This window comes from Eublepharis macularius, chromosome 1 (genome assembly GCF_028583425.1).
Source record: "Eublepharis macularius isolate TG4126 chromosome 1, MPM_Emac_v1.0, whole genome shotgun sequence".
In the NCBI taxonomy this organism is placed as follows: Eukaryota; Metazoa; Chordata; class Lepidosauria; order Squamata; family Eublepharidae; genus Eublepharis; species Eublepharis macularius.
In genome coordinates, this window is record NC_072790.1 from 18639793 (window position 1) to 18661966 (window position 22174).

The window sequence follows — 22174 nt, forward strand, 5'->3', positions numbered from 1 at the left end:
CTGTTTTGTTGGCTAGAACAGTCATGCACTTCTAAAAAAAAAAAATAAAAGAAATGATTTCTGGGTAATTCATAGTTGTGAATTGACACACCTGTACCTAATTAGCCTTCGTAAGTTCAGGGTTTCGGCAAGCTCAACAGGAGGTTGATAATACTTGCTTCTAGATGCATGCTTTGTATATAGACGTGCCAGGATAATACCCTATCTGTATACAGCAGCTCCCGGGTGAAGGGGGATGGATCTCCTATCAATAGAAAAATGGGAGACAGTATGGAGTACTCATGGAGCCGTCTTCCTCCCCACCCCACCCCCAAGGAACAAAGAAGAGCCCTAGTAAATCAGGCCAGAGGTCTGTCTAATCCAGTATTTTGTTTTCCACACTGGCCAGCTAGATTTAGTGGTTAAAGTGTTGGGCCGGGGTTTGGAAGACCCAGATTCAAATTCCTACTCTGCCTTGGAAATTTGCCAGATGACCAGGGCTTTTTTTCAGCAGGAACGCGGTGGAACAGAGTTCCAGAACCTCTTGAAAATGGTCACATGGCTGGTGGCCCCGCCCCCTGATCTCCAGACAGAGGGGAGTTGAGATTGCCCTCCGTGCCGCTGAGCCAATCTCAACTCCCCTCTGCCTGGAGATCAGGGGGCGGGGCCACCAGCCATGTGACCATTTTCTCCGAGGGCAACCCACTGAGTTCCGCCACCTCTTTTCCCAGAAAAAAAGCCCTGCAGATGACCTTGGGCCAGTCACACATTCTCTGTATAACGTGCCTCACAGGGTTCCTGTGAAGATAAAATAGAGACAAGGAGAACATTGTAAGTCACTTCAGGTCCCCGTTAAGGAGAAAGTCAGGGTATACACGAAGCAAATAAAATTAATAATAAATAAATACCTCTGGAAAGCCCAGAAGCAAAATACAGCTTTCTCCTGCTGTTGCCACCCCACCAACGGTGGATGTTAACTGTTTCTTAATATGGCTATTTAGCTATGAAGGCCTCTAGCCATAGGTAGGCCCTAAATTTTATCTGGTTTGGTTCTTTATGAAAGACATCTCAGCTCATGAACATCACCACATCATTTGGCAGACAATACCACAAGTTAGCAGGGAGTCGTGTAAAGGAGTTGTTTTCTTGTGTGCTGTTGTAGGTGAGGAAAATAAATCTCTCTCTCTTTCCACACTGCCCCTTTCCACCTTGTCCCCACCATGCATAATTTTATAAGCCTCAAATCATGTCCCTCCCTGTAGTAATCTTTTCTTCCCCATTTTGACCCCACTGGCCTAATGCAGAGATCCCCGACTTTTTTAAGCCTGTTGGGCAGTTCTGAAATTTTGAGATCATGCAACGCAACAGAATGGCCATCACAAGGGCTGAGTTAAATCACGAAACAATGGGAGCTCCCACAAAATGTTAGCAGGCCGCTAGCCGAGTGCAGTCCTGCAATGGAGGTAGCTGTTTCTAAATGGGAACTCCCTGAACACTCAGTGGGAACTTAGTGGGAACTCCCTGGGAACACGTCTCTTGGGCCCTTTAGAAGCACCTCCTGATGCAGTAGCGTGGAGGAAGTCCCGAACTGGCTCTTGGCTTTGGGAAAGAAGTTAGTGGTCACCAGGCAATGCATCAGTGGTTGCCATATTACCCACAAGCGCCACATTGGGGATCACTGCTTTAACGCACGAAGCATATTAGCATTTCACTCATGGGTCTGCCTGCCCCCATGTAATTTTCATGATGTCATCAGTCAGTTTCCTGAAAGCCAGATAAGGAGTTATTTTAAAATTTTAGTGTCTATATAATCTGGATACTCTAATCATATTATGAATGGATATATTTTCATTCACAACACTATCATGTATTTTGAGCCACTGTCCAAATGTGTTATGCAGAGCAAGATAGCATCTCTACAACACTCCCAAAATATAACCGTGGAGGAACGGCTGAAAGTCATGTGGAGTGCTGACACTGGGGCAACCCACTGGGCAACCCACATCTAGCCGAGGATTTAAACTGGGAAGGGAGCGGAGAGGAGAAGAATAGTTTGACTCTGGAGCAACAGTGATACCTCCATTTTTCGGACCCACACCCATCTGAGAGATCCTGTCTTCTGATTCTTCTTCAAAGAGATGCTATGTGTCCTCCCTTCAGCTACAGCAGGAGCGAGGTCTCAGCTGTGCTGTTTAAAGTCTAGCTGAACATTTCCACCATATATTTTTTTTAAAAAATCCTTCCGCCACCTGCCCCCTTCCACAATGGACAGAATAAGAGGGATGGAAGGGACCTGGTTATAACAGCATCAGTTAGCAATGGTGGGAAGGCTGGAAGAAGTATGAGCTCTGCTCCCATGATTGGTCTAGAGCTCCCATTGCCATTACAGCAGAGGGTGATAGGAGCAGGGCTTTTTTTCATCTGGAACACAGTGGAACAGAGTTCCGGAACCTCTTGAAAACGGTCACATGGCTGGTGGCCCCGCCCCCTGATCTCCAGACAGAGGGGAGTTTACATTGCCTTCCGCGCCACAGCTGGGGCGGGGCCACCAGCCATGTGACTATTTTCTCCACAAAGTCAACCCACTGAGTTCCACCACCACTTTTCCCAGAAAAAAAGCCCTGGATAGGAGCAATCATTTTGAGGGATGAGGTTGGCGTGGTGACATTGCTAAGTCACTGTCGTGATGGGATGAGTAGGGAACTGGGGGCAAAACAACTTAAAACTGGTTTCCACTAGTCCCTAACAAGAGTTGTGTTGTGTGAGTTTCTTGGAAGTTTTGCCAAACTTTTTAAAGTTCTGGGCCAAATATTGTGACTTGATGGGCCTTCTAGAAATGCTCAAAAAAAACATTAACCAAGAGCATTTGAAATAAATGCCGCTGTTTCATTACGCCCCCATAAGGGGCCTCCTTAAAATAGCAAAACTTGCAAGACGGCAAATGGGTTTACTTGCAGGATTTGCTTCATAGTGATATATGAGTTTTAATTTGTTAGTATAAAGGGGGAAAAACCACCCAAATATGCTTCTCTTCTTCTCAACAGGCAATAAGCAACAAGGACCAGCATAGTATATCCTACACCTTGTCTCGAGTTCAGACAGTGGTGGTTGAATACACGCACGACAGCAACACGGATATGTTTCAGGTAGGTGATGTATGCATGGCTGGGAGTGGCACACATTCCCATTGTGACGTTTTCTGGTGTTCAAAGAATCGGCAGGAGTTTCAGTTGTTTGAAACTTTCGATTCACATCGCTGTTCACAGCAATCATATGCTTAACAGCCTTGAGAAAGGTTACATGGGGATTTATTGGCTGCTTAAGCACTCCTTGTGAATGAACTTCCAGGGACTGGAGCTCTTTGACACACACTTCTGAAGCACACTTTTGCTTTATGTTCCTCCCCTGTCTGTCTCTTCGTCCACCATCCTCCTTCAGAAGCAAAAGCTGAAGTTCTGGCTAGCTTGAAAACCCCTGAGAATCAGTCGCTGCACGTTAAAATTGCTTGGATAGCATGCTCATTTGATGGAATAATGACCATCTTTTATTATGAAAAACAAAGGTTGAGATTAATAAACACATTGCTAGGCTTTATTTAAAGAGAGGGGCCTCTCTCTTAAAATCCTGTTGTCCAGTATTGTATCTGGATTAAAGTTGTCTGTTGATCAAAGCTGTTCTATTGAGCAAAGTTGCACATGACCAGAACTGGGCCCTCTTCGTCTGTCTGGTGATTCCTGGGTGACATGTAAAGTGTTTGCGTATTGCAGATTTGTGTTTGTTTTCACACTAGGAAAAAAAGTTCTAGCCTCAACTTCCTAAGTGTTCTCTGCCCCCACCTCCAGTGGCAAAGCATTCATATAACCCGCCTTCTGCCATGGCTTGAAGTGGTACAGTTTGCAAAAAGTTCTAACATTTATACAAAATGTGGGCAAAGGGCTCTTTTAACTCTGCCCATGTGAATGGCAATAAAGCTTCAATCGGGGTAGCACCTGAAAGTTCATAAAGGAGAGATCTAGCAAGCCTGGGGGAGGGGCCTCAATAGGGTGGGCATGAGATTTTTAAAAACTGACAAGGTTTTTGAGTATGGGTCACTGAGTGAACCTAACGTTCCTTTTTTTTAAATGTTTTATTTAAGAAAGAAGAATAGAAATAGCAATAACAATAGAAAGTGCATAGAACCTTATACCAAATACATTAAGCTGTAACAGAAAGAATATATAAAGTAAAGTAATAGATTTAAGCTGCATAGGAAATATAAGCACAATATATAACAAAGCTAAATACCAAACTTTACACCTCTGCTTCAATTAATCTGTTATAAACAAAGCAAGCAAGCAAGCAAACAAAACAAAACAAAATAAAGGAAAGGGAGATTGGGATGTAATCAGGGCTTTTTTTCTGGGAAAAGAGGTGGTGGAACTCAGTGGGTTGCCCTTGGAGAAAATGGTCACATGGCTGGTGGCCCCGCCCCCTGATCTCCAGACAGAGGGGAGTTTAGATCGCCCTCCACGGAGGGCAATCTAAACTCCCCTCTGTCTGGAGATCAGGGGGCGGGGCCACCAGCCATGTGACCATTTTCAAGAGGTTCCGGAACTCCGTTCCGCCACGTTCCAGCTGAAAAAAAGCCCTGGCTGTAATACTTCTAGATACAGTATCTAGTAATATATTTTTAGAAGGTTTTTTTGGAGGGGGCGGGGGTTCCAGACAAGATGGGACTTTAAACATTTTGTATTCAGTTGAATGCAAAGTGAACCTAGCATTGCTGTCCTTCTCGTCCTGGATCAATTCTAGATGCATGAGGCTTGCCAATAAATATTACTTCACTATTTAGATAGGTGAAGCAGGGGACAGGCCCTAATTTCTACCAAATGAGTTAGAAACTGAGCTCTTAGGTCATGGTGGTTTGAAATTAGCTGTTGTCTAATCAGCTGCTCCTAAATTATTTGAGTAATTTCAATGGAGCAGGGGGCAAGCTTGCCCCCTTTTTTAGTGTTTGGATGGTTAGACTGGGCTGAGTTTGGCTCTGTTACATTCTTGTAATATCCCTTTGAGGATAGCGATGTTTTGATTTCAGAGAGGTCGATGATGAAACATGCGGAGGGTCAATTTCTTTACCTAACCGGAAATTTCTGGATTATTGCCGAGAGCAGTTGGGCAGCTTGTTCTTTTCAGCAAGGCTGTTGGTGTTTACGTGGAGTTAAAGAGCTCACCTGTGCTTCAGCTGTATTGTGAAGTGTGTTATTTCGGGCTTGCCATTCCCCTGCCTTGTGGCTGGGATGTGTCCAGGGTCTCGAAGCAAATGGTGCTTCTCTGCCTTTTGATTCAAAGGCATCTGATGCTGTGCTGCTGATGTGCTTTGGGGTTCATGTACCCACTGTGAATTTTCTCTTGGCTTGGAGGAAAATGTTGCCCTGTAACTCTGGTATTTACCCAACTGATCTAGTCTGTAACAGGGAAATGCACAGAACTGGTTTTCATTTTTGCTATTTTCCCCCCATTTGTTCTTTATTGTTTGTTCTTCCCCTACTTTCTATGTTGGCTGAGCCTGGGCTGCCTGGCCATCGGGCATCAGAAGCAGCTGGCCAGACTGGCAGCAGTGGCCCTGACCCTAGCTGGCATGGTAAGTGAGGAGGAAAGCTCATTTCTTCCCTCTTTCCCTGTGAACTCCACACGAGACAGCAAGGTGCAAGAATAACCCAGAGATCCATAAGATGCCAACTGTCAGTTTTTTAAAAAAATCACATTAATAGCAGAATAATAACAACTGTGCTTATATAACACTCTTCAAGACAGATTAGCGTCCCACTCAGAAGGGTGAATAAAGTCAGGGTTATTATCATCCCCAGAATGCAGCTGAGGAGCTGGGGTAAGAGGCGTGCTTACCCAAGGACACTTGCTGAGCTCATGGCAGTAGTGGGATTCGAACCAGCAGACTGCTGCTTTGCCTCCCAGCCACATAACCACTCCGCTACAGCAGCTGTATGCTAAAACAGGAATTAGTTTTACTTAGTTTGTGATTTATTAACATCCAAATGCATATACTTTGTCCATCAGTGCTTCTGCTTTGAAATGTTACAGTGCAATCCATATGTGATTTCATGGTTCTCAAGTGAATAATTTATATTGACCAGAGTCTTAACTCATGAGAACAGATGGGCCCAAATCATAGAATCATAGGGTTGGAAGGGACCTCTAGTCATCTAGTCCAACCCCTAGACAATGCAGGAAACGCACAGTTCCCCCCCTCCCCCCCCCCACACCCAGTGACCCTTATTGCATGCCCAGAAGATGGCAAAACACTGCCAGGATCCCTAGCCGAACTGGCCTGGGGAAAATTGCTTCCTGACCCCTGGCATTACCCTGGGCCTGTAAGAAGGGGCTGCGAGAACTAAGCACTGATGTAATCCTTCCTGCTTTCCCTCTCATGATCTGCCCAGGTTCTAACCTCTGCTTAAAAAGCCTCCAAAGGAGGAGAGCCCACCACCTTCCGAGGAAGCCTATTCCACTGAGCGATCGCTCTAACTGTCAGGAAGTCCTTCCTAATGTTTAGCTGAAAACTCTTGATTTAATTTCAACTCATTGGTTCTGGTCCAACCTTCTGGGGCATTCAGTCGGATTGAATGTTCAGAAGCCAGTGGGAAGGGAGCCCTTCAGCACCCCTGGACATACATTAACATACTTAGCGGTTATCATAGTTAAGCAATAAAGTATTCAAGGTAGCCTCTAGCTTAAAGCTGAGTTGTCATCTTATTCAGCTCTGACACTATCCAGCTTGGGCTCAATATGAACCGGGAGTGGTCAGCTCGCTACGCACAGTAATTATCCTCCTTTAGAAGTACAAAGTACAAGTGAATATACTTTGACAGTTCATCACCAGTTGGGAGCAGTCCACACCCACTCTGACTCGATTGTTTGCACTCTTGATTGGAGTTGTATAACGTAATGTAACACACCTTCTTTATGGAATGCTGGGCCTTTTAACCTCTCACTTTCTTCCACACACCCATCTTGGTTTGTTGAATTATTGTGTGTCTCTGTGTATCTCTCTCTGTGTGTATGTAGTGATATTCTGATGAATTTGGGCTCAGAACAATGAAAATTTAGTCCATAATAAATGTGTTAGGCTTTAAGGGTGCCACTAGACTCTTTATTGTGGCTGCAGCAGAGTAAAACAGCTGCCTACTCCTCTGGAGTTTCATGGTGAATCATCTTTATGGCACACCCTTCTTCCAAAGAATTTAGGCTGGCATATGTGGGATTACCCTATTTTTATCCTCGGGAGGTAGGATTGATGAAGTGAGTGACTGGTCCAGAATCATCCATGAGAGAGTCCTAGCTGAGCAGGATTTTAACCTAGGTCTTCCTAATCAAAACCCAAAAAGCTATCCACTGTACGACATTGTTCCTGTACATCTCAGCCCCATAAGTCAAATCATACTGTCATTTTCACCTGTAACTGTTGTGCCACAAAGAAGCGCCAGTCTGAGTGTCCTCACACATTCCATTGCCCACCCCATATTGGCAGTTCCTTCTTCTATATAGCCTAGTCTTCTGGGAAGGCTTTATTTACAATTTTTATAGGCCCTCAAAAGCAGTTTGAACTTAAACACTGAGACAATAAAGCCCTAACAAACAACATCTAAACATTATAAAGCTTCCCATGACTCAGCAGCAGCATAATAAATAAATTCTAGTCTCAAGCACCCAACTGAATAAAAAGATTTTGCTTGCCTCCACAAAGAGGCAGATGAGGGAGACGTGGAAGCCCCCAGAAGAAGTAAATTCCTCATTGGGGCTATTGCTGAAATGGCTTTTGCTGGTGGGTGCCATTCTTGCATGCATTGAAGACAGAGTTCTGAGTAGATTTTTTTGGCAGATGTGGCGACATGGGGCCTTTCCTCCCACTGGCAGACCCCGCTCTGCCTACGCCTCCCTTTCTGCCTCTGGCCAGGCACCTGAAGGGACTGTCTCCCTTCCCTGTCTCCGGGTATTCGCTGCCACCACTGTCCCTGTATGGGGTCCTGGTCAGGTGGGACAGCCTCCTAACCTCCCTCCTCTGCTAGTGGGCCCAAGTGGTTGGGGGACTATGCGGAGCAGAAGAGCTTTCTTCCTTCATAAATTCCAAAACTCATTTATTTAACTTCTAATTACACACAGGCAAATATATAGCGAATGGAAGGAATAATAAATCATAAACAGAAACCCCTATTCTATCTCCCTCATGCCCTAATTAGATGTTGTGTAGGGCAGGCCCAATCCTTTGATACCTGGGGTTACATTAGATCTACATCTCCCCTCAGAGCCATCTCTCCCCTCAGCTCTCCAGCCACCAACTGTCCACTTCCTCACCAACCGACTCTCCCTCGCAATCAAATTCCACTCCGGAACTGGCCCTTCCCCTCTGCAGCCCATAGACAGGTAACTCCACAAACAGAATGGCGTTTCTCCACAGCAGATATTAAAGAGCAGGAGATCTCACTAAGCAGGAAACACTTCTAACAGTGATTTGGTGCTAGAAAGTTTAGGGCCTTCAAAGTCAAAGTCAGCCCTTGAAGTGTGCTCTAGAAACATACAGGTTGCCAGTGAAGTTGTTCAAGTTCCAGCACTGCAGGCTGTCTCCTGCCAACTCCAGGCAAAAGTTGGGCCAAAGCATTTTTGAACTAAATGTAGTTTCCGCACAGTCTTCAAGGGGCAGCCCCACACAAGAGTGTGTTACAGTTGTCTAATCTAGAAATCTCCAAGGCATGGCTAACAACAGTATCTTCCAGTTCTAATCTGTGGATACAGCTGTGCAATTTATCTTACTTATTTATTTACTCCATTTAAACCCCATTTTTCTCCCTAACGAGTACCAAAATTAGCAAACATTGTTCTCCCCTCTTCCATTTTTATTCTCATAACAACCCTGTGAGGTAGGTTAGGCTGTGAGTGCTGGAGGTCACTCAGCAAGCTTCCATGACAAACTCGGGGTTCAGACCCGAGTCTTCCAGATCCTGGTCCAACATTGTAACCACTACACCACGCTGGCTCTCCAGCTGTGAAAGTTTGGTCAACTAACCAGCGGTGTAAGGAATTGACTCTCTATAGTCAAACAGTTGGGAATAAAGTATTTTTATTTATTTATGTATGTATTTATTATTGGATTTATAGTCCACTCTCCCTGTCAAGCAGGCTCAGAGCAGATCGCATCAATTTAAAAGACATAAAAAACAGATAAAAACTGGTAGCATAAAAGAAGCAAATACAATTTCACAAGCCCACCTTTAGCAGCGCACCTTGTGCAATCCCATATGTGGTCATTTTGAACCTGTGGGGGTTGGTGACAATCAACAGATGAAAAAAGCAAAGATTAGGGAGGAGACACGCTCCCCGTCCCCTCCCCCCCAATAGGAGGCTGAATAGGAGACCTGCTTGCCTCAACCACCAAAGGCTTGGCGGAACATCTCTGTCTTACCAGCCCAGCAGAATGATAGCAAGTCCCACTAGGCCTGAGTTGTCATAGACAGAGAGTTCCACCAGGCTGGGGCCAGGACCGAAAAGGCTCAGGCCTTGGTCGAGGCAAGGTGAACCTCCTTAGGGTCAGCAACCACCAGTAGATATTTTTCAGCTGAATGTAGCACTCTCCAGAGAGCATAGTAATGCAATGGTTCAGATGAAACTGGTAGCTGACAACTTGAGTATAGCTGGATGAATGATACAGATGGACTTCCTTGTTCTACAATACTTAGGAAACTCACTTGTCTTCCCCATTTGCACCATGTCTGAATGTATCTTTTTATATTTGCCAGATTGGCCGATCAACAGAAAGCCCAATAGATTTCGTAGTGACGGATACTGTTCCTGGCAGCCAAAGCAATTCAGAGACTCAGTCTGTACAGAGCACCATCTCAAGGTTCGCCTGCAGGATTATATGTGAACGAAATCCTCCTTTCACAGCAAGAATATATGCTGCTGGATTTGACTCCTCCAAAAATATTTTCCTCGGGGTAAGGAGCTGCCTCCCTCAGGGCACTCTCTGCTTGGTTTCCGACCGATGTGAAGTTTTAGCTTAGATTCCACAGAAAGAGTGATGGTTTTCTTGATGGTTCCTTGCAGGAGAAAGCTGCCAAGTGGAAGACCTCTGATGGGCAAATGGATGGATTAACCACAAATGGAGTCCTCGTTATGCATCCACGGAATGGCTTCACTGAAGACTCCAAGCCAGGGGTGTGGAGGGAGATATCCGTATGTGGGAATGTGTTCAGCCTCCGCGAAACGAGATCTGCTCAGCAGAGAGGCAAAATGGTAAGAATAGCAAGTTTGCCCAACAGCTGTAAACCATATCACTTTGCAATTAAGCAAGTGCCAGAATCTGTCTACTGTATCTCAGCATCGTGCTACATTTTCAGGAAGATAAATGCAATAGATATTTGCAGAATATGGGTCTACCTTAGTTCGTATCCCTACATTAGCTCCAGCATCTGTTAAATTGCATGCCTTTGGCAGTTCTGCTCCTATTAGGGACACACACTCCCTCTCTGGGGAACAAGATACATTCTTTGCAAGAACTTTTCCAATTCTCTAGCTCTCTAATTTCCATCCACCCACCTTCTTCCTTTCTCTCAGCTTTCAAGTTTGAAAGATAATTCCTCTACTGAGTCTCGTTTTCTCTGGGTCTTACACAACCCTGTGTAGTATAATCAGAATCTCTAGAAAGATACCAATATATGTGGAGACTTGATGGTCGATCATGGCACATATATTCTTACAGGATTCTTGTAACCTGCCTCCTAACCTACAAAGGGATTGCTTCTCCCACTTGTAGAGTAGACTTTTCTCCCGTAACAGCAATGCGGGGAAGGATGTGGGAAAATTCCAACTGGGAAATTTTCCAAGAGGGGAAATTCTTATGCAGTTGATATCCCTGCTTGTTTTTGTTAAAGGCAATTAATTAAGACAGTTAAAGATAATGCTAATTTTTCAGCATATAGTAAGTGCTCATATTTACCGTGTTGACAGCTAGAGATTCTGGTGACTTTGGCATAATATGAGCAAGGCATGTTTAGAAGTGGGTCAGTTTGTAAGTGGAGGGGTTCACTTTTAATTGCCCCACCCCTTTCAGCGCACTGCATCTAAGAGGCATCTGGGCACGTGTATTTTAATCTATTAGTGCTTTTTCTTCTACCACCATTTACCCTTAAATGTAAATCACCCTTTTTTATTTATATTCTTGGTGAATACTAGTTGGTTCACAGAGTGACACTAATGTAAAGGTATAACGAGAACCAAATATGAATTAAATGTTTGAATGCGGGCTTTGAGTCCAATAGCATCTTAAAGACCAACAAGATTTTCAGGGGATAAGCTTTTGAGAGTCAAAACTCCCTTCATCAGATATGAGTCTGACCATCCACTCTCTACATTGGACGAACTACTATGCAAAAGAATAAATAGACATAAATCTGTGCTCAAAAACCAATAGGAGAACATTTTAATCTTCCAGGACATTCTGTTGTTAACCTAATAGTGGCAGTCGTCAAAGGAAGATTACAGTGTGAGATTGATGAACTTGAGTTCCTTCACAAAATCAGAACAATGGAGCTCCCCATCAGGACTGAATAGAGACACGGGATTCTTATCTCACTACAGATGCTAATATCTACTCTAATCAGGCTGCATTGTTCCATTGAACCTTTGCATCCAGACGCCCTTCTTTGCAACACCTCTCCTACCTTCTGGCTGGGATATAAAGGCTCTGGGATCGCCATTCCTACTTGTATCTGAAGAAGGAAGTTTTAACTCTTAAAAGCTTATACCCTGAACATTTTGCTGGTCTAAGGTACCACTGGACTCAAATCTTGCTGTTCTACTGCATACCAGCACGGCTACCCACCTGAAACTATGTCTGAAAGCTGGATATGAGTATTCAGCTAGACCTTTGTTATGCAGGTGCACCTTCTTACAGCTTGTTTCACTGTTACAGTAATTAAGGAAGGAGGTAATTGTTATGCTCCTCCCTAGTAGCTTTCAAATAGCTTTTCTCTAGCCTCTCTACTCTAAACTAGCGCTCCAAGGTTTGCTTTCATTTCTCCCAAGTCTTCCTGGCTGCTATTGCAAGACTCCCACTTCTTCCGGCAGGCTCCATTTTACTCTCAGCACCCCTGGCCAGTTCACAGGCTCTTTCCCCTGCTATCATCTTCTTCAGCTGTTTCTGTTGCCTTCATCTGCAGCTGGTGAATCTTCAAAAATCACAGCTGATGGGGTGGACTTGGAGGGAAAAGGGCTCTGGCCCAACTCCGCACCCACAGCCCCATGGGGAAGACCCAACCCTTGAACACACATGCAAGTTGGCCGTGCTCAGCCTTCCCTACCCAGCACAGAATGACAGCTGCCCCTCTCTGGGGGCTGGGATATCCCCCACGGCCATCCGTCCACTGGGACATCCCCCTGTGCCCTGAATGACCAATTCATGCCTTCCAATTGACTACAGCCAAGCGGAGACCGATCTTTTATTTTTTCCCATTAAACCCTTCAGCCATCTATGACTCAAGCCTTCATCTCATTGGTTCTAGGCTAAAGGCCAATGAAAGTGGCTATATCATCCACTAATCAGTCATAACCTTGACCCAATAAGAAGAGAGGTACTTCTAATCCTTCTGGACCATGTCCAGAACAGCAGCTGCTTGCCCCAGCCTTGACTCGGGCATCAACCTCCCGGCCAGGGGAAGGCCTGGGGACACCCCCACCCCGCCAAAGACACCTCACCAGCCCCAACAATGCCTCAGCCCTTGCAGGCCTACTCACCGGCCCAGCGACCACCACCAACAACAACAACACCAGCACAACCGGATGATGCAGAGGTGCTCCTGCCGGACAGGGACCCCACGCCGTTCTGTCATCGCTGTGGCAGCCACGGCCTGCAGTGAGCAGAACACTGGGGGAAGCAGCCCAAAGGGCCGGCAGAGCCAAGCCCCGCTCAGGCCAGATTATCCAGAGAACAGCTGGACCCAACACGGACCAGCTGGGTGTGCCCAGGCCAGAGGGTGGGAGCCAGTGATTGGGCAGGTGGACCCCTAGCCGCCCTACAAGGGGGTGATTGGGTGCCGGACCCCAGAGAGGACCAGCCTGTCACTTTCACTTGCCCCGGGGCCAGCTGGGGGGAGGTGAGAGGTAGCAGGGTGCTGTAAAGGGGAGAGCTCCTAGTGAGGCCAGGGAGGAAGAAGCTGGCTTGACATGGCAGGTGGACTGTCACGGCACAGAGGAGGAACCAGGTGGTGCAACCCCCCCCTCCCCAATTCTGAAGCCTTAGGGAGATTCCCCAACACACCTGGCAGGACGGCAGAAGGGTATACCAGCACAGGGGACAGTGCTGAACCTCACAGCCCATATAAACATAAGGCAGACTCACTGAATCCCTCAGAGGCAAAACCATTTATTTGGCAACAGTAACAAGGTACTGTTTCCACTACTTGACATGTTATCCAGAGGCCTGCATACTTTTGTAGTCTTATGTCCCTCAAAGAAGCAAAATCACCTCACATTTACCTCATAATCCCACAATTCTGTAATGTTAAAAAATACCTGTTTTTATATACTACTAGTATTATTCATATTCTCTCTCTCTCTTTCTGTATTCAATAACTATCTATACATGATTTTATCTCTTTTTATACATAGAGGAATGGAAAGGTTTAACAAGATCATGAGATGCTTTCTAGAATTTTATAAACCAGAACTAGATCTGGTATCCAGTAATGTAATAGAAGCAGAAAATATAGGAAAAGGTGAGGGAGGGGTTTGGAAAGATGCTAGTTTCATAGGGTGTAAACAGCTGTGAGATTTCCTCATACTGGCTTGGATCCAGTGGAAATTTCCGTGGCTTACCCCCTCCCACCGTGCCCCCTGAAATGCTGCTCCTGGGAAACAACAGGAAGAGAACAGAGCTCCAAAATGGGGAATCGGCAAAAACCTCCATGGGGTCTAAGCAGTGACTTAGTTAATATTAGCACATGTTCAGTTCATGGACACAGGAAGGATTAAAACACGTCTAGGGATGGTGTTTAATTCCGATATCAAAAGCTATTCATACTTAACTCCATGAAACTTGTGTGTGTGTTTTCTTACTAGGTTGAAAATGAAACCAACCAACTCCAGGATGGCTCACTGATAGACCTCTGTGGGGCAACCCTGCTGTGGCGCACGGCGGAAGGTCTTTCCCGCACTCCAACAGTGAAGCACCTGGAAGCTCTAAGACAGGAAATCAATGCGGCGAGGCCTCAGTGCCCTGTGGGCTTTAACACGTTAGCCTTTCCAAGTATGAAGAGGAAAGATGTTGTAGATGAAAAGCAACCTTGGGTTTACCTGAACTGTGGCCATGTCCATGGCTACCATAACTGGGGGAACAAAGAAGAGAGAGATGGGAAGGATCGAGAATGTCCAATGTGCCGATCGGTTGGCCCCTATGTGCCTCTCTGGCTGGGATGTGAAGCTGGATTTTATGTGGATGCCGGACCTCCAACTCATGCATTCAGCCCCTGTGGACACGTCTGCTCAGAAAAGACAACTGCCTATTGGTCCCAAATCCCTCTTCCGCATGGTACCCATACTTTTCACGCAGCCTGCCCGTTCTGCGCACACCAGCTATCTGGGGAACAAGGTTACATCAGACTTATTTTCCAAGGACCTCTTGACTAACGCACACGAGTTGCCCAAGGACTGCATTTAAACTCATAAACATAAGCTAAAGGATTCCAGTTTCAAAAGGACTGTCCTCTTAAATCAACTCTATTTCCTTCTCTGGGCTTTGGCAGTTTACTTTGAGATGAAGAATACTTTTTTTCCCTTTCTCTTTCTCTTTTGTAATTTCAGTGATTAAACTCCTGTGTAGATTAATGGAAGATGTTTTTCTGTGTAGAAGAAAGCAACGGAGGCCAGGTGGTAGTCCTTGCCCGTCATTCCCTCTTTCTTTTTTTTTTTGTGATGGGAAAGATTAAAATTCTTTGCCTTCAATGTAATGTTTTGAAGTACATGCCTTCGATATCAAAAAGTCTCCTTTTTTATATAGTGTATAACTAAGGGTAAACGTGATCAGTTCAAAAGGGTATTAATTTACAGCTTGGATGCAGCCATTGTGTAAAATAGAGCATTATGTATGTATGGTGACTTTTTTTTTCCTATTTATCTTTATTATGAAAAAAAAATTATCCTAGATGAATTGGATAGGCTAGCACGGTAGTGGAGTGTTGCATCCGTTGACTGGATGTGTAGATTAGTTCTGGGCCAGGAAAGGGTAGGAGAAGGGGGGAAATGGAAATGGCTTTTTAAAAAGTCTAAAACAAGATTGACTTGATAGAAAAGCAGAAAGGTTTTCAACAAAATTAATGCAAGTGACGTTGATGTGCTGTTTCTTTCTTCCTTTTTTACGAAAAGTGCTTAACCACATGTTGGATAATTCCAATAAAGCCTTGCTTCTTCTTCTTCTTCTTCTTCTTTTTTCTTCCTCTCTTTTCTCTGTCTGGTCAAACTGTAACAAATGAACTGGTCACATGGAATTTACCTGGTATTGGAATATGCAATTTACCCTCAATGAATTTTTTTCTTCTCTCCGTGTTAACTGTTCTGTGGGGGGAGGGGGCTGTTGGGGGTTTTGGCATTTGCAACACTGAAGGGTTTATGTTTATTTAAATAAAACAAAAATAACCAAGTTTACCAGTTGTTTGTTTTTTCCTCAAACTAAATTGATTTAACAAAGGAAAAAAAAGATGCTAGAAATGCTGTGTGTGTGGCTAGAAATGGTTACAAAGGAGAGCGCTCTAGAGTAGGCTGGAAATATATTTTTGTAACATGGTTGTTGGAATCTATATGAAGACAGGTTTGGATCCAGACTATAAGATAAAATAGCAAAGAGACCAGTAGCACCTTTAAGACTAACCAACTTTATTGCAGCATAAGCTTCCGAGAACCGCAGCTCTTTTTGTCAGACGCTTTGTCAGATCATGCATCTGACGAAGAGAGCTGTGGTTCTCGAAAGCTTATGCTACAATAAAGCTGGTTAGTCTTAAAGGTGCTACTGGACTCTTCACTATTTTGCTGCTACAGACTAACACGGCTAACTCCTCTGGATCTAAGAATATAGGATAGAACTTTTCTGCCTCCCCCTTTCTATTGCAGCCCACTGATCTCCATGGGCTTGGAGGACCTTGAGGAGGGGAGGTCTGCAGCAGGAAGGGGGGGACTCAGTGACGATAGCCAGTTTAGAAAAAGTTGTACAGCCATATTCACAGGCTTCTATCGAAATTCATTTACAGCTGCGATCCTAAATGTTCTTCAGAAGTGAGTTCCACTGGATCAGTGAGATGGACTTTTGGTTCACGCAGGAGTGTGAAAGCAGATTTTCAGATTTGATTTTGCACGCATCGTCTGTAAGATGCAGGCAGGAAATGAGCTTAATTTTACCGTCAATTTAGACTGGCTCCTCCAACCTGTAAACTGTATCATTGCAAAGCTGCCAGTGAGTGTTATTGTTCCTTTATACATGATGAAAAGCAGCCTCAGGTGTTGGGACCAAGAAACATTCACTGATGGCTGCTCCTATGTTATAATATCAAAGCATCTTTGTAGACACAGGCTGATTTATACATTAGGGCAGGGCTTTTTTTCAGGGGGAACGCGGGGGAACGGAGTTCCGGAACCTCTTGAGAATGGTCACATGGCTGGTGGCCCCACCCCCTGATCTCCAGACAGAGGGGAGTTTAGAGCAATCTAAACCCCCCTCTGTCTGGAGATCAGGGGGCAGGGCCACCAGCCATGTGACCATTTTCTCTGAGGGCAACCCACTGAGTTCCACCACCTCTTTTCCCAGAAAAAAAGCCCTGCATTAGGGCAAACACAACTCTGAGTCCTATATAACTCTCAGATGTGAGTTGCATTCTCCTCAATTCCTGTGTGAAGAGTGCCCAGTTCAGATATTGACTGCTGCACATATGGAGAAGCTTCAGACCCCTCCCTGCCCGTTCCATTTTCCAACCAGAAGTGGTCCCAGTGCGTTTCCCGTGAGCCAAACAGCACCCTCCCCCCCTACCATTTCAGGTTAGAAAGATGGGAAGTCTCTATGCATGCTGCAGTCAAGATCTGAATCGGGCACCAGCCATTGTCTTATGTGACTAAGACCAAATTTTGTACACATACATGAACACAGAGATTGAAATCTGTGTGCACCATAGTGGAAGGATGCAAGTACAAGCAGACACATCACTGTTCTGATAGTGTTCTAATGCAGTGCAATAGCCATTAGTGATCCATAATCCCTCCTTCCCCTCCTGCAAGCAAAAAGCACCCTTGCTGATAATTGCTGCAATGTTGATGCTGGATTAAATGGACATTGAACTGTGGCTGTCAATAAATGAGCGATAATATTGATGCATCATGGGAGGATTTACAAGAGTAATAAACTGAACGATAGCTGAAAGCAGCCTTTATCTTTTGTTGGTAAGCACATATTAGCTTTCCAGGAAGTACCAAATGTGGGAAAGAGTCTACCTGGGCAAGGAGCAAGACCAAGATCTGTACAGCTGTGTAATACCATAGCCGACATTGAAGTCTCATTCAATAATTCATCATTACAGTTTTATATTCCTGAACTGCTTTGCAACTTTCTGTAAGTTGTTCTGGTTTGGTTTAGTCAAGCCAGTCTTACGCTACTGTTGAGTGTCTTGTGGGTTTCCAGCAGCATCTGACTGCATACTGTTGACAACTGAATACTGGTGGTTTGGTGTAGTGGTTAGGAGTAGCAGGACTCTAATCTGGAGAGCCAGGTTTGATTCCCCACTCCTCCACTTGGAGTCAGCTGGATGACCTTGGGTCAGTCACAGCTCTCTCGGAGCTCTTTCAGCCCCACCCACCTCACAGGGTCATTGTCATGAGGATAATAATAACACACTTTGTAAACTGCTCTTAGTGGCCATTAAGTTGTCCTGAAGGGTGGTATATAAATCAAATGTTGTTGTTATCTCTTGCTCTGAAATGTGAGATCAAAAGAATTGTACTCACACCACAAAGTACTCTATGTGGACTGGATCCTATGAGTCTGTCCCACTACTTGAACTTTCCTCTGGTGGAAGTGGTATGTCCTTGCACCCAAAGAGGGCTATGCCATGAGTGGAATGGGATCATAGGAGCCAAGCCCATGGCCACCAATGATGGATGCTACAGCTTGTGCAGAATTCTCAGGATCACTGTTCCCATTTTTTAAAAAAGGCTCGTAGTAGAAGCCTTAGCACTGTTTGCTAAAAACTATGTGTTTTTAAATTTTGCAAGAAACTTACTGGAATCTTGATCAAGTAGAAAGCAATGGAAAATTTAACTTCGTTTTATTCTCATCTCTGCTGCATAATTTGTGAATATCAATTAAAAATCACAAATCCACTAAATGAACCAGCATGGTCCATCCAAGTGGTATGGGACACTACGAGAGGTAGCTGCACATATATGACTCCCATGCTGTTTGTATCAGTTTTGCCCCATTAGACATGGACAGGATCAGACTGACTTAAGTTCAAATACTTCACCTGAAATCAGTTATAGATTAGTTTTTTTGGGAAAGAGTTTGTGCTTATTGCATATAGGTTTGTTACAGTAATTATATGCATTTGTAGAATCATTATGACTGCCTATTAACCGGGCAAATAAATCCCCAACAGTTTCTCAGAAGTCTCTGCTGCTGTTTGACAGGTCTGATGCCCCACAACCTCTGATTATGTAAACCCAGTAAAAAAAAAACCAACCTATAAACTACTTCCAGTAACCACTTCCCCAGGGCTTTTTTCTGGGAAAAGAGGTGGTGGAACTCAGTGGGTTGCCCTCGGAGAAAATGGTCACATGGCTGGTGGCCCCGCCCCCTGATCTCCAGACGGAGTGGGGTTTAGATTGCTCTAAACTCCCCCCTGTCTGGAGATCAGGGGGCGGGGCCACCAGCCATGTGACCATTTTCAAGAGGTTCTGGGACTCCATTCCACCGCGTTCCCGCTGAAAAAAAGCCCTGCATCTCCCTATGAAACAGTTTGGGGTCAGGTCAGCCAGAGAGAACTCTATAAAATTACTTTTCATCTGGCCTCTTTGGAAATTGCTGGGAGAGACACCCTTTTTCATTTCTGTTTTCCTAACTTTGCAAGAGAATCTTAAGACTCTTAATACAGGGCTTACCACTCTTTAATCACTTTCAAAAAAAGTTCAAAAAAGTTGTGTTGCTCTCAAGTCCAAACCAACTTATGACAACCCCAGCAAGGAGCTTTCAAGGCACGTTAGAAGCAGTGGTGGTTTGCCATTGCCTTTCTCTCTAGAATTGTTCTTGGCTTTCACCCTTCCAAGCACCAACCCTGCTTAGCTTCTGAGATCTGAGGAGACTAGGCTGTACCATTACTATTCCACATCTCTCAAAAAAGTTAGTAGCCAGACCTGGGAGAACAGATTTTTTAAAACCCTCCTGCTCCCAAAGAAGGAACCCCCTCCCAAAGAAAATAATATTTTTAGATCTATTTTTCCGCTCTTGATATAACTTCAAGAGAAAGCAAGGGTACAATTGGCTCTTTGTAATCACTGCTGATTCCCCTTCACAGGTTTTAATTAACCAAAGATCAGTGCTCAGACTGTGGGATGCCATAAAGCTTGTCTGCAGGCAGATGTGAAATGGCCCCACTTCTTTTTAAGGGAAGAAACCTATCCAGGGTGGGGCAGGGTCACACCAGTATTCCAAGAAGTCACTGAGAAAAATGTTTTATGATCCTTCCTGTGCAAGCGAGGCTCAGCTGAGAAATGAATTCTACTGTTTCTGACTTGGAAGTTTTTTTGATACAACAAATTGATCTAAAGGAAATAGCTTGTGTCTGGAAACTAGAATTTTGCATTAGCTAAAAGGCTAAACCTTGATATGACCCCCCCCCTCCCACCGCACCCCATTCTGAACAAGCATTTTGAGAGTATGGGATGGCCATGTGACAAACAGCTTTCTTCTACTTGAAACAAGATCATATCAAGAGTAGAATGTATGCAGGCATTCGGTACTATAAATATTATTACTACAAAGAGCATCCAGTTTGATGTTTATCAGCTTACTTAGCTGTCCACTGTAGTTTTAAAGCCAGAAGATTATGTAAAAAGGACAATGTCAGACCAATGACCTTTCTGGAATTCAACACAACGACACAACAGAAATACTCAGGAACTTGTTTGAAGGTGTGCGATGCAAAGATCAGGCCACATTCAGTGATGTTTTTTTCACCTGTCATAGAAATCCGGTTCTTGGTAATGATAACTGACTGTAATGATTTCAAAGTGTGAAAATCTAACTCAATCGTGTTACAAATAGCTTATGTACCAATTACATACTTAAGGACACCAAACACAGCATAGGATAAACTGTCTGACCCAATTTGCATTGAAACCAGGGCTTTTTTTCCAGCTGGAACATGGTGGAACGGAGTTCCAGAACCGCTTAAAAATGGTCACATGGCTGGTGGCCCCGCTCCTGATCTCCAGACAGAGGGGAGTTGAGATTGCCCTCCGCACCACTCGGCGGCGCGGAGGGCGATCTCAACTCCCCTCTGTCTGGAGATCAGGGGGCAGGGCCACCAGCCTTGTGACCATTTTCTCCGAGGGCACTACCACCTCTTTTCCCAGAAAAAAGCCCTGATTGAAACCATCAGACTTCCGTGTTCTCCTGCTTAAAGCACTGCCAAAGATCAAAGACAAAAATATCGTCCCTAAACTGGTACCTGATTACAACCCAATATTGCAGGTGAATATTTATAGACCATCTTTCTCCTTCTTTTCCTTTATTTGATGCTAGTCCAGTGGGACCTTGAAGACTAACAACATTTATTCAATGTGAGCTTTCACGAGGGGCTGTAGCTCAAGGCATCTGTTTGGAGATGCAGAAAGTCCTAAGTTCAGTTCCCGGCAAGTTCCTCTTACAAGGATCAGGTCGCAGGTGACCTGTGCCCCTGGAGAGCCACTGTCAGTCTGAGTAGACAATACTGGACCAGTGATCGAAGGCAGCTTCATGTTTTCAGTACATGTGAGCCGCGATTCATTAGAACTCACATTAGAACTAAGCATGACTGAATTAGTTTCAAAAGAAAAACTAGCAGCCCATGAGGTTGGCTTGAAAGGTTTCCAGGGATGGGTCACGTGCTTACTGCTAGTGGACCCCATGCAGCATTCAGGGGGTTAAAGGATAGTCCAGGAAAGGTTGAAGACCATTGATGTAGGAATCCCATCAAGATAGCCAAGCCGGGTCTTTGCCATCACTGTTGCTAACTTCAAAAGCAACTGTTAGATAAAAAGAAAGGGAGCAAAACACACACACACAATGATGTAAAGGAGTTTAACAATTTTCTGAAGCATTTTGGATGTGAATGTTATTTCTTGGGGGAATCTGGTCAGTATACCAATATTCTGGGTATAGTCTCCCACCTCCACCCCTTTCAGAGAAAAGAAGCTATTTTACCACTTGTATGATGGCATGTAGTATTCAGGTTGCCTTAATGGAAAGATGGCTGTTCTCCCTTTATCTGACTTGAACGAACACAATAAAAATCTATTTCTATGGTTGTTGTGGGTTTTCCGGGCTGTATTGCCGTGGTCTTGGCATTGTAGTTCCTGACGTTTCGCCAGCAGCTGTGGCTGGCATCTTCAGAGGTGTAGCACCAAAAGACAGAGATCTGACACTGAGAGATCTCTGTCTTTTGGTGCTACACCTCTGAAAATGCCAGCCACAGCTGCTGGCGAAACGTCAGGAACTACAATGCCAAGACCACGGCAATACAGCCTGGAAAACCCACAACAACCATCATTCTCCGGCCGTGAAAGCCTTCGACAATACAAAATCTATTTCTATTTGCTTATTGGCTGCCCTAAGTTTGATTGTGTTGCTTTTTATACTTAGTAATCCGCCTGAAGTCTCAGGAAGAAAGGTGGGTTATAAATAAGTAAAGTTTCAGCAAAGATGTGCCTTATCTGTGTTTTGTAATGTGGGGTTTGACTGCCACCTGCTGTAATACATGAAGACTGCTGGAGAGAATGCCTCTTGTCCTTCTATTTCTTATTTTGCAGTATCACAAAAGAAATATGGACGCTTTTAAGAGGTGGTTTTGATTATAACAATTAAAAGACAAAAAGAAAAAGAAAACAGAATGGATAGCAGCTGATTATGTGTGTTCTG

The 22174-nt window shown here is 44.6% G+C and overlaps 1 protein-coding gene across 2 annotated transcripts in view; it reads left to right on the forward strand.

Moving 5' to 3' along the window:
• The window catches only part of PELI1 (pellino E3 ubiquitin protein ligase 1), a 71240-nt gene extending 55574 nt beyond the window's left edge, over positions 1-15666 (forward strand). For both annotated transcript variants that reach the window (XM_054987845.1, XM_054987849.1), the window contains exons 4-7: positions 3024-3125; positions 9768-9965; positions 10075-10263; positions 14086-15666. In XM_054987845.1, coding sequence (XP_054843820.1) covers positions 3024-3125; positions 9768-9965; positions 10075-10263; positions 14086-14652 — 1056 coding nt within the window. In that variant the 3' untranslated portion in view covers positions 14653-15666. The remainder of the gene's footprint in view (positions 1-3023; positions 3126-9767; positions 9966-10074; positions 10264-14085) is intronic.
• Positions 15667-22174: the final 6508 nt, after the last annotated feature.